Raw genomic sequence first — 18950 nt, 5'->3', positions numbered from 1 at the left:
TTTTTTAATTAATTAATTAATGTATTTATTTATTTTTATTTCTGCCAGGAGAACAATGACAGGACCTTCCAGATCATTGAGATGCGAGTGCTCTCCAACTGGGGCCATCCTGAGTACACCTGCCTCTATCGCTTCAGAGTCCATGGACACCTTGACACTAAATAAAAAGGCACCCACTGTATAGCAACATCTAATAACATACTCAGTGTTTACCAATACTGGAAACTGGACCTTTTTTGGAACAGGAAACTGATCTTTTTTTTAATTATTTATTTATTTTTTTCAACATGGATGGACTTAGTATTAAAACACATTTTTGTAACCCATGTTGTTCAAGTTGATTGTAGAATTTTAATCAAAGTTGCAGAAGGCAAATGCATGAATGAAACATTAAAAAAATAGAGTAACAGTGGAAATGGAAAGAAGGAAGACCTGGATAATAACAGATCTGGACTCCATCTCATTAACTCACTTTTGCACTGCAAATGCCTACATATTCCTAAATAGCACTTAACCTAGTCAGGTATCTGTCCCCTTTGATGGATAGTGCTTTTTTGTCTTTGGTCTCTGTATGGCATTTTTTTTTATTAAAATTGAATTGAAAATTTAATTAAAATTGTTAGGAAAAAATGATATCTCTTTTTGACAGAAAAAGCAAAGTCTTTATTGCAGTAAAACCAGTAACAAAGCATGCCAGTTGTTCACAGTGCTCTTGTTTGGACTGATCTAATCGTAGGAGCAATGCAATAGGTTGGAACCTTTCTATGATAATTAAACCACTACGAATGCAGAGCAGTTAAACTAACTGGATCTGGTTTGATCAGAGCTCACATTTTGTGGTATATTATTACTATAATTTCTTACATAAAGGCAGTTTTATTGTCCAGGTTGTTTAGTCTGAGTGCAACTGGAATGGGGATAAGGATTTTAGTAGTAACTCTGTAGGACAAATGAAATCAGAAATTAAATCTGAGTTTTCCCTCTGTGTTTTTTGTCAAATATTTAAAAGATGTTTGTGAAAAGAAGGTACATAGGCCTATTCTGATGTATCTTTAGCACCCAGGTTTGGGGTGGTGGCTTGTCAGAAAAAGAACATACAATTCTGTGCAAAAATCATGTTTAAACAATTTTGTCTAGGCAGCAAGTGTGTTCTTGTCAGTTACAACACTATATAATATTACAACAAATACAAAGAAATGTAAATATGGTAATAGTAACACCAGTTTCTTGTTATCAGTAGTTATTGATATGTTGTTCCAAACAATACAGTTAGAAAAACACTGCTTTGGTTCTTGACTTCTCTGTGCCCTCCAGCCATTACATAGTTTTGTTAAATTCCTCCACCAGCACACCTGATATAACTGAATTAAAGATTGACTGCCTGAAGCAAGAATTGGAAGGCGATTGTAAATACTAGGCATCCTTGAGGAGAGGTTTTAGAAATGGCTAAAACACTGAAAGGCATGAAATCATAATGTATGGTTCATTTATTTATTTGTATTTATTCTAGCGGTAGTGATGTTTTTGTTGTTTTTCTTTTTTTTTCTTTTCTTCTTACATAAATAGCTTTACATACAATTTTCTCTGCCAGCCTAAGCCTAACTTTTGCACTGTATTTCTGCCTGTTTTTGTTATTCAGCTTGTAAAGCAGACAAATCTCAATAATAAAAATTGAGTTGCTAAAGAGCTACCAGATGCCAGTATTCCAGTTCATTTTAAAGCCAAATGGATGGTTGTTGTTTTGTTTGTTTATAGTAATTAATGCCATGTTTATAAGCCACAGGAGTGATAAGAATGACACACAACACCTGGCCAGGAACATACTGGGTGCGGCTGCTGATAGCTTTTGACGTTCAAATAGACATTTTCTACATTTAAATTAGATTTTTTTTTAATTGAACTTTTTTCAAATATTCCAATTTCACTCTTGATTGTGACAGCCCTATAGCTCTGCACTGCTCTTTGGCTACAGCTAGACCTACAGCTAGAGTCTGCTTCTGCTGTTACTGCTGCTGCTCTAACTTATCTGCCAAGTCATCAACTGGACTAAACAGATTCTATGGATTTCTTTCATTTTGCATCAAAATCTTATGTTTTCTTGCTTGTTTTTGTTTCTGTTTATTTATTTATTTTATGAGCTTCCACCCACCCGAGGGTAGAGGTTATTTTTTAGCCATAAACTTGGAATAAACTTGTCATACCTATAACCTGTGCAGGTTTTACTTCTGTGATTGAACAGAAAGTTTGCCTCTGACACCTTTCACAAGCATTGAATGCATTCTCAAGGCAAGTTGAACAGGGTTACCTAAGATTCTCCATTTTAAACCACACACTCACTTTACAATGGTTGAAGTTTATAGTGGTGGTCAGGGAAGGGATTCTGTTGCTCTGGATCTGACTGCCCATGATTACTGGAATAATATGATCAGTATGAGTAAGGTATATGATGTCCATGTATTATCATGTCATGACAGTCAGTGTTCCAATCTTCATTCACATTAATAGATTGGAATGGCACAAATCTGGTGGAACTCCAAAATAGCAGGGGTTTGAACAAGTCATTAAGTTGCAAGTAGCAAGTAAGTCTCAAGCCTTGACACTCAAGTCCTAAGTCAAGAGAGTAGAGTCTCGATTCAAGTCCTGACTCAGTAGTCCTAATCTTCCAGTCCTAAACAAGTCGGTGTGCATTCTTCATAATGATAACAGTACTAGAGCCTTTTAATGGCGGCATGTTAGTAGTGTATCGCTGTATATAATTTTTTTTTTTTTACCTTTCCAACTAAAATACAAAATCCAAGGCACACAGATAACCACACTCTTAAAAAGAATGGTTCTTCAAGGGCTCTTTAGCAAAGAAAATGGGGTCCCACTTTAGATTAAGTGTCTCTAATAACTGTGTAGTTACACATGAATACCATATGCAACAACACTGTAACTACTGATGATTTAGTCAACATTACAGATGGATTACAGAAGTACAGCCTATGTAATTACGTGTATCAACTTCAGTTTTGCTTAATGTAATTGCACAAGTGTATCTTCTACACAGGAACTCTCCTGTAGTGTAGTGTTACAATTATACTTTAAAATAAGTGGACAGTTCCTGTGTAGTTGTTATGTAGGTACTGTGTAATAATGGAGTGGTAATATAGACATTGCTTTGGGGGTTAATACAACACATTTAATTAATGTTATAAAAGTTACATTTTAAGATAAGTGGACGTTGACTGTACTGTCACATTACAGAATGGTTTAAAGCTGAAACTGGTTACAGTGTCACAACACTAGCAACATAAATGCTAGCTAAAAGTTAGGAAGGCTGGCAGATACAGTGTAAGTAATGTCTTAATGGCAGTTATTAAATACTTCCTTCTACTGTTGAAAAAAAAACTTCTACAAAAATGCTGTTCCAGTCTGATTACAAATGTAACTACCTTGCGTTATTACCCTTGTGTAATTACATGAGAGAGAATAGGCTGTTACAACTATTAAGATACACTTGTGTAATTACATAAGGTAAAACTGAAGTTGATTCATGTGTAATTACATAAGTTGTACTTCTGCAATCCATCTGTAACAGTGACTAAATCATTAGTAGTTACATTGTTGTTGCATATGTTGTTCACATGTAACTACACAGTTATTAAAGACACGTAATATAAAATGGGACCGAAAATGGTTCTATAAAGAACCATGAACTCTCAAAGAGCTCTTTCCATAATTGAAGGTTTCTTTGCATCATTAAATGGTTCTTTAGATTGATGGAGAATGTGCTGTAGATGGTTCTATATAGAACCTTTTTGAAAAGTGTTCTATATAGCACCCAAAAGGGTTCTTCTATTGTTACAAGCTTGACATTGTAACAATAGAAGAACGCTTTTTGGTGCAATATAGAACCTTTTTCAAAATGGATCCATATAGAACCATCTACAGCACATTCATAAGAACCCTTTCATGGCCCAAAGAACCCTTTAATTATGGAAAGTGTTCTTTAAGAGTTCATGGTTCTTTATAGAAGAGTGCATGACAGACATACTGGTATACATAAAGAATAGTGCATTACACTAGGAAAGGATTTTTAAGTCCTATTGAACTTATCTAACTATTTGAAGATGATTTTTGATGATTTTTGGGAACATTGGGCACATACAATTAAAATAAAAACTAGCTCAGCACTAAAACTAGCTCAGCCAACTAAAAACAACGGCTAGTTTGAACTGAATTAAGACAACAACAGGAACCAAAACGGCCAAGCTGAATAAAGTTTACAGAAATAACAGCAAAATTATGGTAAACATACAAAGCTGAAGTTGACTTTTTTCAGCAGCAGCTTCTTATTTGAATTTTCCGTTCCAACTTAAATGGTGCAGCAGTTACGTTTGGCACCTGATGCACCATTTAAGGTGGAACAACAAATTCCAATAAAAAGGCAGCGAATAAAAAGTCAACTTCAGCCTTGTGATGAATGTTGCACTTGTTTTACCTGCAGACGTTTTTAAAATCTGTCAAATAGAGAGAGCTGTTTCCTTTTTTCCTACCATGAGGAAAAAAAGGTCAGTTTGCCTGGTAAGTTTCTCCAGTAAGACTGAATTTAAGTGCTGAGTGATGGCTTACTGATGCTGTTGATGCTTCACTTGTTTTCAGCTTACAGAGGCGAACTTTAACTCTTCACTCATCATCTGAAATAAAATAAACTGAGCCTAAGCTCTGTTGTTGTTGGCAGCATCAAGATCTATTAGGAGAACTATGAGTATCTATAGGAGAGAAACTATTACAGGGCCTTTATCCTACACTTTTCTTGGACTTTTTCTTTGAGGTTTACTTATGCCATTTTGTGGGTTTAAGTACCAAAACAGTCATAATTATTTTATATGACCATTTTCACTCTTTTATCTCTTAAAATGATGTCTTTGTAAATTTATATCTTTGTGAAATGTGACTTATGACAGATAGGTAAATAAGGTCTGTTCTGATTGGCTGCTCTACGTTGTGCCTCATTAAAAAAATAAGTTGGGCCTGAAAAACACTCCTTATAATTTTAATATGATTGGGTGGGGCTAAACTGGTGTAGGCTGAGTATTTGAATTTATGTAAATACATTGGTTTTCCTGACACCACAATCAGGCTGTTTTTGTAACTTTATTTCAATATATAGACCGGGAAATGAATTACATCTTGTGAAACTTTAACGTTGTTTACACACTACATCAAACCCTTATTTAAAAAAAAAAGTCAAATTAGATTTTCCATGAGATGGGCCATGCAACAAACCTTTTTTGTTATATGTAAACAGTCGACTTACTTTCCTTGAAAATTCATCAACTGTTGAATCTAGAGAGAGTACAAAGCATCACTCAGGAGTCTGGTATAGTTACCTATGTTTGAGGTTGATAAAGTGAAAAAGCAAGACGGTAAGCTAGTTAAATAAGCCAAGTTAGCTAGGTTAGCTTCGCTAGTTATTGAGATGTTTGAAATAAGTTATCAAGGCTGTGTTATTGACAAGCCACTTTTAAATAGCAATTTGGTCACCTTAAAAAACACTCACAAATACTACCTAAGGCACACCCACCATTCTGGCAAATAAAGTAAAGCATACTTTATTTGAATAATTCGGGCTGGTGCATCTCGACTTAACCAATCATCACTCACTTTTTTCAGTAAACTGTGTCGCAATTGGTTGGAACATCCACTTGACTGTAGATTTGACACAAACATTTTACATTGAGCAGATGTGAAACCTGAGAGAGTGTTGTGGAGTTGGGAGCAAAAATGTATTGATTTGAAGGTCAAGAGCACTATTAAGCAAGTTTGCAAGTTTTGCATGAAACCAGAGTGTTTTGCACATTCGAATCCTGAAAGAGAAAGGCATTGTTGTGCAGATTTTCAAGTTTTGAATAAAACCAGAGTTTTTGCTGTGCACATCCGAAGGCATTTACATTCAAGTTAATTATCTGGGTGCTCAGACCATCGCTGTCCTCTCAAAGTGTAATATTACTGTCTCAAACATCATAATCTTCTCTCACACATTTTGGCACAAAATTGACTCTATAGGGGATCCCACATTAAGTCTATGCACAGATAACAAGCTTATTGTCTCAGCAAACAGGCACGTTGTGAAAATGTTTTGACATGTTACTGTTTTGGTGCCCACAAATTTTTAATACATTAAAAATTACTGGCTAAATGGCACATACAGCAGTGGTACCCACAGGTAAATAAATAGGAAGCTGAAATTCCAGGGCATTGAAGGCCTTATTCGTGTCAGGCCAGAAAAAATAGATATCAAAGACAGAAATACAGTGTCTGTAATGCTGTAAGGAACACTTGGTTTTAGCCTGGCCTAAGCTGATTTAATACATTAAAATAACTGGCAACATGGCACATTGAGCAGTAATGCACACAATGAAATGAATAGGAAGCTGAAATTCCAGGTGGATACTAAAGGCCTTATTCACGTCAGGCCACAATAATTACAAATCACAGACAGAGACCCAGTCTCCTACTTGAAGGCCTTGAAGGCCTTATTCGTGTCAGGCCAGAAGAAATAGATATCAAAGACAGAAATACAGTGTCTGTAATACTGTAAGGAAAACCTGGTTTTAGCCTGGCCCAATCTGATTTAATACATTACAAATTACTGGCAACATGGCTCATAGAGCAGTGGTACCCACAGGTAAATGAATAGAAAGCTGCAATTCCAGGTGGATATTGAAGGCATTGTTCACATGGGCCAAAATAATTACAAATCACAGAAAGAGATCCAGTCACCCACTGTAAGGAAAACCTGGTTTAGCCTGGGCCAAGCTGATTTAATAGATTAAAAATTACTGGCAACATGGCACATAGAGCAGTGGTACCCACAGGTAAATTAATAGGAAGCTGAAATTTCAGTTGGATTTTGGAGGCCTTATTCACATCAGACCAGAAATATTAGATATCAAAGACAGAGATTCAGTCACCCACTGTAAGAAAAACCTGGTTTTAGCCTGGCCCAACCTGATTTAATACATAAAAAATAATTGGCAACATGGCACATTATGCAGTAATGCGCATAATGAAATTAATAGAAAGCTGAAATTCCAGGTGGATATTGAAGGCATTGTTCACATCAGGCCAGAATAATTACAAATCACAGACAGAGATCCAGTCACCCACTGTAAGGAAAACCTGGTTTAGCCTGGGCCAAGCTGATTTAATAGATTAAAAATTACTGGCGACATGGCACATAGAGCAGTGGTACCCACAGGTAAATGAATAGGAAGCTGAAATTTCAGTTGGATTTTGGAGGCCTTATTCACATCAGACCAGAAAAATTAGATATCAAAGACAGAGATTCAGTCTCCCACTGTAAGAAAAACCTGGTTTTAGCCTGGCCCAACCTGATTTAAGACATTAAAATAACTGGCAACATGGCATATTATGCAGCAATGTACACAGGTAAGTGAAATGAAATGAATAGGAAGCTGAAATTCCAGGGAGATGTTGAAGATGTTATTTACGTTGTGCTACATTTATGTTGTGTACGTTTAGTCTGGCCCCAGATGATGTTTTAATAATAAAATTACTGGCAACATGGCAGTAATGTACACACATGAATTAATAAAATGCTTAATTTCTTCAAAGATACTGAAGGCCTTATTCATGTCAGACCATGTCATAGCGGAATCTCAAGGAGAACAGTTCCCCCTGTACAAAAAGAATTGGATTCAGTCTAGCCGATAACAATTTCTACTTCAGAAATAGGTGTTAACATGACACATAAAGCAATAGTTCATTCAAGAAAATTTCAGTAAGCTAAAATTGCAGATGGATTTTGAGGTCCATAATGATCATGGGCCAAACAAATGAGATATTTTCAAAGGAGAACCAGTCTCCCCCCTAAAAATGGTCTGGTCCATAGTGATTTCACATCTCACTGCTGGTAATGTGGCACATTGAGGAACATTTCTCACCACTAAATCAATAAGAAGCTGAAATCTCAGATAGGTTTTGAAAGACTTATGTTGGGACACCTAAAATACAACCCCAATTCATAAAAGGCTGGGGTGCTGTGTAAAATGTAAATGAATGTAAGTAAAAACAGAATGCAATGATTTGCAAGTCTCATAGACCCATATTTTATTCACAATAGAACATAGAACACATATCAGATGTTGAAAGTGAGACATTTTACCATTTCATGAAAAACATTAACTCATTTAGAACTTGATGGGAGCTTATGTTGTTCTAAAACCTCTATATACTGTTCAGCATTGACAGTGCCTTTCCAGATGTGTAAGCTGCCCATGCCGTAGGCACTAACACAACCCCATACCATCAGAGATGCAGGCTTTTGAACTGTGCACTAATAAAAAGCTGGATCGTCCCTCTCCTCGAGTCCGCAGGACACGGTGTCAGTGGTTTCGAAAAACAATTTCAAATTTTGATTCATCTGACCACAGAATCAGTTTTCCATTTTGCCTCAGTCCATTTTAAATGAGCTTTGGCCCAGAGAAGACGGCGGCATTTCTGAATCGTGTTGACATATAGCTTCTTCTTTGCATGATCCAGCTTTAATTTGCATTTGTGGATTGCACGGTGAACTGTGTTCACAGACAATGATTTCTGGAAGTGTTCCTGAGCCCATGCAGTGATTTCAATTACAGACTCATGCCTGTTTGCCTGTTTTTAATGTAGTGCCGCCTGAGGGCCCAAAGATCACAAGCATCTAATACTGCCCTGCATACAGGGATTTCCCCAGATTCTCTGAATCTTTTGATGATATTATGTACTGTAGATGGTGGGATATCCAAAGTCTTCGCAATTTTAAGTTGAGAAACATTTTTCTGAAATTGTTCCACAATTTTTGGACAGTTTTTTTGCAGATTGGTGAACTTCTGCCCATCTTTGCTTCTGAGAGACTCTGCGTCTCTAAAATGTTCTTTTTATACCCAGTCATGTGAATTAGTTCCAAACTGCTTAATTAGAGTTAATGTTTTTCATGAAATGGTAAAATGTCTCACTTTCAGCATCTGTTCTATTGTGAATAAAATATAGGTCTATGAGATTTGCAAATCATTGCATTCTGTTTTTATTTACATTTTACAGTGTCTCAACTTTTTTGGAATTGGGGTTGTAGAAAACCCTTGACCCCAACCCCCCCACCCCAGGATAGGATCTTTCAACAGGATGTTTGAGTGCTTCTGCAAGAGATTCTATGTATAAAACAGTAGAAATACAAGGAAATATTGCCCATCAAAAACCATGTACATTTCCTGTAGCATCATAAAGATTGTCCTGGAAATCTGTTGTTTTTCTGTTTAGTTTTACAAAACCATGAAGGTGACATTCATGAATATTTTGTATGTTACTCACACTTCTGATTCAAGAAAACGTTGGGAGGTAATTAGATTAGTCCCTTTAAGAATATTTAGATTCCAAGAAGCCTATATAATGTTAGTTGTGAAGCTATTTTAAACTCATGGCACAACTTTAAATATTGCATACAGAAATGAATAATTCATAGATTTGCTATAAAAGAATTTTAACAAAGGCAACATCTAAACTAATAACCCTCCAATGTGACTCACTTTCTAAGTCGAGTGAATGCAGTGTGCAACATGAAGAGCCAAAACATTTTATAAAGAAACATTATTTATCAAACACTGATCTCATCAAAACATGAACAATTTTAGTTTTTTTTTTCTAGAAAAAAAATGAAACATGGAACAGTCTACACATCAATCCACCAATCAAAAACTAACAAGAAATAAGTAAATAAATAAACCAGTGAACAAAAACCAATAAACAAAAAAAACCAAATCAATTAAGGAAATACTACAGAAGCAAAAATGTTGTTCAAACAATAAATATAAATGACATAACTGATAAACAGTCAGTTACAGCAATAAAAATAAATCTAATAGTTTGAGGATACCGTTTAAGGAGCCTAAATCACTATAATTTACAGCAAAAACAAAAAAAAATATGAAAGTATAATTGCTTTCAAGTTTACCCTTTAAAGGATAAAAATAAAATGTTTTTACTTCAAAAATGAATTTACATATTTACTGGCTTTTCAAACATGGAATCATTAAAACAAACACATAAGTAAACATGTAAATAAATAAATAATTTTAGTGCTAAACTAATAATCAGTTACAGGAGTCACTGATCAATCTAATCACAAAAATCTAAGTCTTTGTGAGTCTAAATCACAAACATTCTGAATCTTCAAAACTGAATGGCCTAATAAGGGTGCAGGAATCAAATTTTTTTTAACTCTAAGCTTCATTTTATCTCTTACATTTTCCAGAAAGAAATGCATATCCTTCATTTCTGAAAGCAAAAATAAAAAATTCACAAGGACGTCAGCTTTTTCATCTTCACTGACAATCTCAGACAGTAAGTCAGATTTGTGCAAGGCCTCATTTGCCTCATCACTGGTCATGCATAGCAGTAGTGGAGGTACAACCTCTGAAATTGATCTATAACAGAAAAAAAAACAGAAACAGAATCACAAAGCCGTCATTATAATACTGAGACACAATTTTACCAAATGTGTCAGTGTCTTGTCTGCAGATTCTCCATTTCAGCCAGTTAAAGTTGACAGGATAATTACATACATACATACATACATCATCTAAACCGCTTATCCTTCTGGGTCGCGGTGGGGTGCTGGAGCCTATCCCAGCCGTCATTGGGCGGAAGGCAGGATACACCCTGGACGGGTCGCCAGTCCATCGCAGGGCAGACAGACAGACATACACAATCACACACTCACTCACACCTAGGGGCAATTTAGCATGTCCAATTGGCCTGACTGCTTGTTTTTGGACTGTGGGAGGAAACCAGAGTACCCGGAGGAAACCCACGCAGACACGGGGAGAACAGGCAAACTCCACACAGAAATGACCCTGGCCGCCCCGCCGGGAATCGAACCCTGGCCCTTCTTGCTGTGAGGCGACAGTGCTACCCACTGCACCACCGTGCCGCCCTACAGGATAATTAAATATTTAAAATAAATAACAAAAACTGGTCTGTGTAGTTAATGACTATTTTAACAGATTAAAGAGTTATTGGCTTATGTAAAATAATAAGGACTAAAAATATTTAGGAAATAGGTATAAATAAAAAAAAAACATTCTTTAGTACCAAGTTCACATTTTCAAAAGTCCTCCCTCAACCCTCTGCAGAAACACACAGCTCAGCAGTTATGCTATGCTCAGAATACTTTTCAGGTAAGAAAACACTGCAAAACCATTCCAAAAATAAACTACTTCAAACTACTTCAAAACATCTACACTAGTGCGGAATTGTTTACTGTACTTGGTTTTTTATTGTTTTTTGTTGTTATTATTAGTTTATTACTATTGCTTCAGAAAACACCAGAAAAACAAACTGTGCAGCAGCAGATGAGCTATAGTCTCTAGCAGTGATATGGTATAATAAATAATAATGACAAAGTCACAGAGTGAAATGGTAATAGGGGTAGGACCCAAAATATCACAGTTTGTTCAGAAGCCTGAGAGCCTGTGGGTAGAAACTGTTCAATAGCCGGGTAGCTGGTGAAGCTGTGTAATGCTAAAAACAACACCTGGTGGTTAATTGGCAACAGGTCAGTAACATGATTGGGTATAAAAAGAGCATCCCAGAAAGGCTGAGTCTTTCAGAAGTAAAGATGAGGAGGGGTTCGCCACTCTGTCAAAGACTGCACAAGCAAGTAGTGCAACAATTCAAGAATAATGTTTCTCAACATAAAATAGCAAAGATTTTTTGTTTCTCATCATGTACAGTACATAATAACATTAAAAGATTCAGAGAATCTGGAGAAATCTCTGTATACAAGGGACAAGGCCAAAAACCAGTATATGCTGGACATGATCTTTGGGCCTTCAGGCGGCACTGCTTTAAAAACAGACATGATTCTGTAGTGGAAATCACTGCATGGGCTCAGGAACACTTCTGAAAACCACTGTCTGTGAACACAGTTCGGTGCTGCATCCACAAATGCTAATTAAAACTCATAAACGCAAAAAAGAAAGCATATATATAAACAAGATCCAGAAACGCTGCCACCTTCTCTGGGCCCAAGCTCATTTAAAATGGAGTGAGGGGAAGTGGAAAAGTGTCCTGTGGTCCAACGAATGAACATTTGAAATTGTTTTTGGAAATCATGGACACTGTGTTCTCCAGGCTAAAGACCACTCAGCTTGTTAGCAGTGCACAGTTTAAAAGCCAGTATTCATGATGGTATAGAGGTGCATTAGTGCACATGGCGTGGGTGACTTGCACATCTGTGAAGGCACCATTAATGCTGAATGATATATACATGTTTTGGCAACATATGTTGCTATTTAGATGACGTCTTTTTCAGGAAAGGCCTTGATTATTTCAGTAAGACAATGTCAAATCACATTCTGCATGTATTACAACAGCATAGCTCCGTATTAAAAGAGTCCAGGCACTAAACTGGCCTGCCTGCAGTCCAGACCTATCACCACTGAAAACATATGGCACATTATAAAATGAAAAATACAACAAAGGAGACCCCGAGCTGATAAGCATCTGAAATATGTTAAGCAAAAATGGGAAAACATATCACTTTCAAAACTACAGCAATTGGTCTCCTCAATTCCTAAACACTTATTGAGTGTTGTTAAAAGAAGAGCTGATGAAACACAGGGGTAAACACGCCCCTTTTGGAATGTGTTGTTGGCATCAAATTCAAAATGGGCATATATTTTTCAAAAAACAATAAAATTCCTGTTTCAACATTTGATTTGTTTTCTTTGTACTGTTTTCAATGAAATACAGGGTTCAAATGATTTGCACATCACTGAATTTTGTTTTTATTTACATTTTGCACAGCGCCCAACGTTTTTGGAAATTGGGTTGTATTTACATACAGTCGGTATAATATCACAATCAAGCAAATTGTCTTTGCAGCCAATATCCTTTTTGGAGCTTGATTTTCATTAAACATAGGAAGAGCAAATTGATATCCTGTTTATTCTCGTGTGTTTTTACGTGTATCAGTTTTGTTAGGTGTAGTTAACTGTTTTTAGTTGTGTATGAAAGCATTTGCAGTTTGTGCTGTAGAAATACACAGATTTACTAACGGCTGAGACTTAAGAAAATTATTTTGGCAATTGTGTTCACAGAGCATAAACTGTGTTCAAAATGAGAAGCAAAAAGCATGGGATGATGAGGTGAATTTTTATTACATATTTATAAAGTTTATTTCAGATTAAAATATGAGCGGGAGACTGAAACACAGAATGTCAGGTTTTGGTTTTGGTCAATGTTTTCTTCTGATTGCTCAAGTGTTTCATGTTCTCTTAATTGCAAACACATAGAAGAGCTTTAAACACTTAAGATGATACATAACCATTCATAAAATGCAGAAATTGAAACTAGATCCACCAGGATTAGCATTACAGAGAAGTATAACATTTATTTCTTTAGGGCTACAAATGCAGTAAAATTAATAAAATACAGATATTGTTGCACCATATCCCAGCATTGTTCACATATCATTGTGCATACCTAGTAAAAATCTAACAAAATATTCAAGCAACTTAAACTTACAAGGAAGTCACCGCGTTTTTTCTTATTAATCTCAACACTATTTTGTAGACCTCACAAAGAAGCAGTAACTTTTGACTAAATTATGTTGAGAAAAAAGCTGTGCAGAATATTGACATAAAATTTAACCTAAAAAGTTGACATAACCTTTAATTTTTTACATTGCAGAGCATTTTAATATGTATATGAGCTAGTTTTCAGTACAGGGCAGGATGTTATGCTGGAATTTCACAAGGAATGTTATTTTATGTACTATTGTGGCTACTAGATGGACCTCCAGAGCAAAACAGACAACACAGTCTATTTAAAGTTACTTCTAGCTACCTGCAAGTTTTACTTGACAGAAATAAATGTAGACAGTTGTGATACGTTTTTGGTAGTGCTATGAAAAAAGTACTGGTATGAATGCATATGATCAACCTGAAAATGTCATAACTTCTCAATAGTAATAAGGAATTAGATTATCAGTAAAAATATTATTCAATTATTGGTCAAGACATTATATTATTAGTGAGTTTATTACTGCGAGATGTACTATATTTTTATTTATATTGTAAATTTAAATTACATTCTGAACTAAATTGTTGATTGAGAAATTACTACGCTCCTAGATTCTACATGTGTAATATGTTATATCTTAATAGAAGAATGGTCTTTACATGTATCTATTGCATGAAGTAGTTGCATCTGGGTTGCAAGATCAAGGACAATAAATTGATGAAAAATGACCAAATAATGTGCTGAAAACAAACTCTAGTGGAATTTCACATTATTAGATGATTCACAGTTCTTTAACAAAGAAGTGGTATTACAGAAAAAAAACACTTACTTGAATGCACAAAAGCTGGATGGCGTTGGAGAATATTCTCTGAACCGAAGCTGTTGCTTTCATTTTGCCATGGCCTGGTCTATGCAGCTCTTCAGTGCCATCATAAAAATACCACTAATCATCTTGATGAAGAGGATGAAAGCAAATGAAATGAACCTTATTGCTGAGGCAGTACGTCACTGCTGCAGGCTGGTACTTTTATAAATTGAAAAGGGAATGTGAGAACTTTACAATTTTAAAATAAAACTGACCTCTCTCCTAGGACTGTTATTGACAATAGCAATGACATTGGATAAAGCTCAGATGGCAAATGTCCTGATGTAGTTGTTGCCATGGAGATAACCATTAAAAGTCTAGAATGTGTTGTTCTCACACCCTTACGCTGCTCCTTCTTGTTGCTGCAATAGATTAACAGATTTGTAAGGACAGAGTAAGTATTAATGTGATATAAGTGACATTTATGAAATCAGCAACAAATATTTTAGAGCTACTGTTAACATATTAGAATTATTAGGGAAATTCATAACTGCAGCAATAGTGCAAAAAAATCTCTTACTTTTTCAACCCACATACTGTTTTGGAAACTGTTGCCCAAGAATCAACTGAACTCTGCAGTGCTGTGAAATCATTTCATCTATGGATAAAAAATGTTAAACACTAACTTAATCTGAGTAACATAGGAAGCATTTACACATTTTTGTCCTATGTTTACAAATTACATGTGCTTTTTACGTGTTACAATAAGTGCATTTTTAAAGAGCTTTTGCTGTTGAAACATAAAGAAAAAGAAAGAAAATACAGAGAAATTGTTTTAATTTTCATAATTACTTATATGTAAAAAATATTGTTCAATTACAGAATAAAATTCAGTATACTCATAAAACTCTAAGCAGATTTGATGTTCTTCTCAGTGATGGCAATGGACAGCTCTGGAAAGAGCAGGTTATCTCCCAGTGTGTTGCCTGGAGGTAATCAAGACGGCACAATATGAATTCCTCCTCTGAACCAAAGCAATCCCAGTATTTCTTTCCCTGAAATCTTGGAAAGTTACTAGGCCACAAAATCTTCCCCTCACTGCATGTTTGTTAAATAGCAATGGACTTGAGGCAGGAGGCAGTCAATCCACTGGTTTTCATTCTTTAGAGACCTCAAGCTCCTCTACAATTTTGGGAAATTTCTTCATCGACAAGTGGATGGTATATAAAAGGTTATCCACAGCACATGTATTGGTCAACTAAATTGTCTTGTTCTCAAATCTACCTCTCCCTGACCAAGGAAGGAATTTTTATGTGTCTTAGTTCCAGAAAACAGGAGTGGAGGAACAGATCCTTTATTGATTTCTTTGTCTTTACCATGGCAATCTTCACAGACATGAGTTTCATCATGTGAGCAGAGCATATGTGGATTACTGTGAGGTTGCACTGCTCTTTCTGCTGGCAAACTAAGAAACACCTTCTTATGTAATCCTGAATGTTGCATTTGCTAAAAACCTGTGTAACTGAATGTATCATGGCCCACCTAAAATCAATTTCCACCTTTTGTGGTTACAGCTGAATCTTAAATCCATTGAAAAAATCTCTGCCCAAACAGGCTAGCCAGTGCTGGATTGTTGGAGTACTCTGATCAGAGCCAAGCATCTCTGCAACTGGAAAAGTGGTTCTGTTTGTGGACTGTGTTGATATGCACAGTACATAATACAGAATATTATGCTGGCAGTAACTTGGCTTTAAAACAACTGTCCCGTGGAATCTAGGTAAAGCAGTCAGGCTTTTGACTTTTGGACGTCTCTCAAGAGATGGAGCTGTGCATTATCATACATATGTATTCATATGTTGAAAACTGCTGTGCTTGGTGATTGTAGGAGGTTTTGAAGCATCTTGTAAATTCTGTATTTGAAGTCACTCCAGGTATTCATTGGGATTACATACATACATACATACATCATCTAAACCGCTTACCCTTCTGGGTCGCGGTGGGGTGCTGGAGCCTATCCCAGCTGTCATTGGGCGGAAGGTAGGATACACCCCGGACAGGTCCCCAGTCCATCGCAGGGCAGACAGACAGACATACACATTCACACACACACTCACACCTAGGGGCAATTTTAGCTCATTGGGATTACAGTGATTTCTAATTTTTTCTCACTGGAAATTTTCTGAAGAATGGGAAGTGATGGGATATCTGTCATGTTGCCATGAGATATTCTGTCTTCATCAGCATTTGCAATTTTATTGGTGTGCAAATGCATTGGTGTAAATTCACAAAGTTGTGCTCTTAACGTTTCCCTGTCCTGATTTTTGCAGTGTCTCCGATGGCATTCCCCTTGGAGAGTGGAGAATATTTCCTGTTACCTCTACCCTTACCCTTTTCTTGAGTACTTTATGGGCAGTACCAAGGAGAAATCACATGGACATCCTCTATGCTTTTATAACCTACACATATAGGTTGAAACCAATCTTTGCAGGCCTAATACTGGGCATATGGCTCTTTCGGGCCCTTAATCATTTCACAAACACAGAAAAGTTGCTCTTCCTCATTAGCTGAAACAGCATGTTGAGCTTCACTTGGAGTGCTTTCCTCGTAATCACCCTTTTTAACTGGACAGATTGCTGCCTTGGACTTTAAACCTTACCCTTCCTCCTGCCACATTTGATAGAGCCATTTTCTAATGCGCAACTTGTTATTCCAAGCATCAGTAGCAATTCTACCCCATACAGAGTCAGGGTTTCTGTAGCCTTCATGATCTAATACTATGAGATTTCTTAGAAACAGGCTGACAATTTTCTTCTCTGTTTCATTTTGATTTTTGAAAAATTTCCACAGCAACCTAAAAAGAAAAAATAGAAACCACAACTTATTAATGCCTTCAAAATCTATGTAATTTAACTTTTTTTTAATTGCTCTAGCAACAACTTACCAGTTATTGTTTAAGTATTAAATCAGAATGGCCAGGCTAAAACTAGAGTGGGAGACTGGATCTCCATCTGTGATATGTAATTATTCTTGCCTGATATGAAAAATGCCTTCAATATCCACCTGGAATTTCAGCTTTCTATTCATTTACCTGTTTGCATTACTGCATAATGTGCCATGTTGCCAGTTATTTTAAAGAGGGACCATGTCCCACCAAGCAGCAACAAAGGTTAAAACACTGAATTCTTAACAAGTATAGGTAAAGGACCTCCTAAAACCTAAACAAACCGGGATACCGAATGTACAAATGGCTGAAAGCAATAGTGATACTGCACAAAGTATTTGAAGCATTTCTAAAGCCAAGTGAAAGCTACAGCTATAACTAAAACCAACAAATGAACAAGGCCTCCATCATTCTACTAAACAGAGACAACACTAGGAGACTAACATCACAATGCTAAAACATACTAACCCTAAATTCACTTATTTCAAATACAACCAAAATCAAAAGCCTAATGTTCACATTTAAACAAGAAAATGATTTTGTCTGGGAACAAATATTATAAAAACTCTATATTGCTTAACCACATTACTCAAATAATATTATGATGAAATTAAATGTTTGACTAGCAGTTTTCATAAATGCTCTAAAGTTAACGTGGCAGATACTAATCACAGATATCATTTCAATTTCTGTAACAAAGGGAGGGCAATAAAACTACTAAAGATCAAATTCCAAATTCCCAAAGACTAAACACTATCCAAAACTACTCACATACACACCTCCCCCACCAAAAGAAAACTGCCAGCAAACGGCCCAAACACACATACTCACCGGACAAAATCAAGAAATGGACAAGCCCCCAATTCTGTTATGGCCTGACCCTAGACCGGGTCGTAACAATCTGTTTCCGCTAAAGTATTTTAGAATCCCTGAAAGACTGTGCAGGATATTACAGTTTAATTAAGTTAATTTAAGAGAAAAAACTGAGTCAAAATTATGAGTAAACTGCTTAATTAATAATGTAATTTTAATGAGAGTCCTGCTGCCCATCAGCTTCCTGGACTCTAGCTTACGTTAATAGATGTGAAACTCTCACAGCCTTCAAAATGTATATTTTCACTGATATCTGTTCAGAACATTTACACCATTAAAATCAGCAGCAACATCAGCAATTTACCCAGCTTTGATTTTTACTGTAATGTAAAGACAAACACCAAGGCAGAGAGAGAGAAAGAGAGAGGAAGAGAGAGATAGAGAGGAAGAGACAGAGAGAAAGAAGAAGTGTGTGAGAGAGAGAGAGAGGGGCGGGGCGGAGAGAGATAGAGAGGAAGAGACACAGAGAGAGAGACAGTGAGAGAGCGGGGAGGTGGGGAGGGATCAGATCAGGCCAGTCAACAACAGCGCGACAGAATCATTGTCCAGAGTTTATTGATAGATTACCTATCTCACAGCCGTTCACGACCGTTTACCTCCAAAACAGCAGCTAAACTAGGCTGTATAAACGAACTGTGGGCTGTGGGCGACACCTATTAACTAAAGTAGCTGACAGACACTTGTATTAAAATACCCGCAACAGATTTCAAGTTTAATAAACAGAAACATCATAGAAGGGATAAGAAAACCGTAAACACGGTATCT

The 18950-nt window shown here is 36.3% G+C and overlaps 1 protein-coding gene across 7 annotated transcripts in view; it reads left to right on the top strand.

Moving 5' to 3' along the window:
- Window positions 1-2207, top strand: part of LOC118820933 (SUN domain-containing protein 1-like) — a 79161-nt gene extending 76954 nt beyond the window's left edge. For all 7 annotated transcript variants that reach the window (XM_036589276.1, XM_036589279.1, XM_036589281.1 and 4 more), the window contains one exon: window positions 49-2207. In XM_036589276.1, the coding sequence (XP_036445169.1) occupies window positions 49-165 (117 nt within the window). In that variant the 3' untranslated portion in view covers window positions 166-2207. The remainder of the gene's footprint in view (window positions 1-48) is intronic.
- Window positions 2208-18950: the final 16743 nt, after the last annotated feature.

This window comes from Colossoma macropomum, unplaced genomic scaffold (assembly GCF_904425465.1).
Source record: "Colossoma macropomum unplaced genomic scaffold, Colossoma_macropomum, whole genome shotgun sequence".
NCBI lineage: Eukaryota > Metazoa > Chordata > Actinopteri > Characiformes > Serrasalmidae > Colossoma > Colossoma macropomum.
The sequence above is the reverse complement of the archived record's forward strand: the minus strand, read 5'-3'. Positions and strand labels throughout refer to the sequence as shown.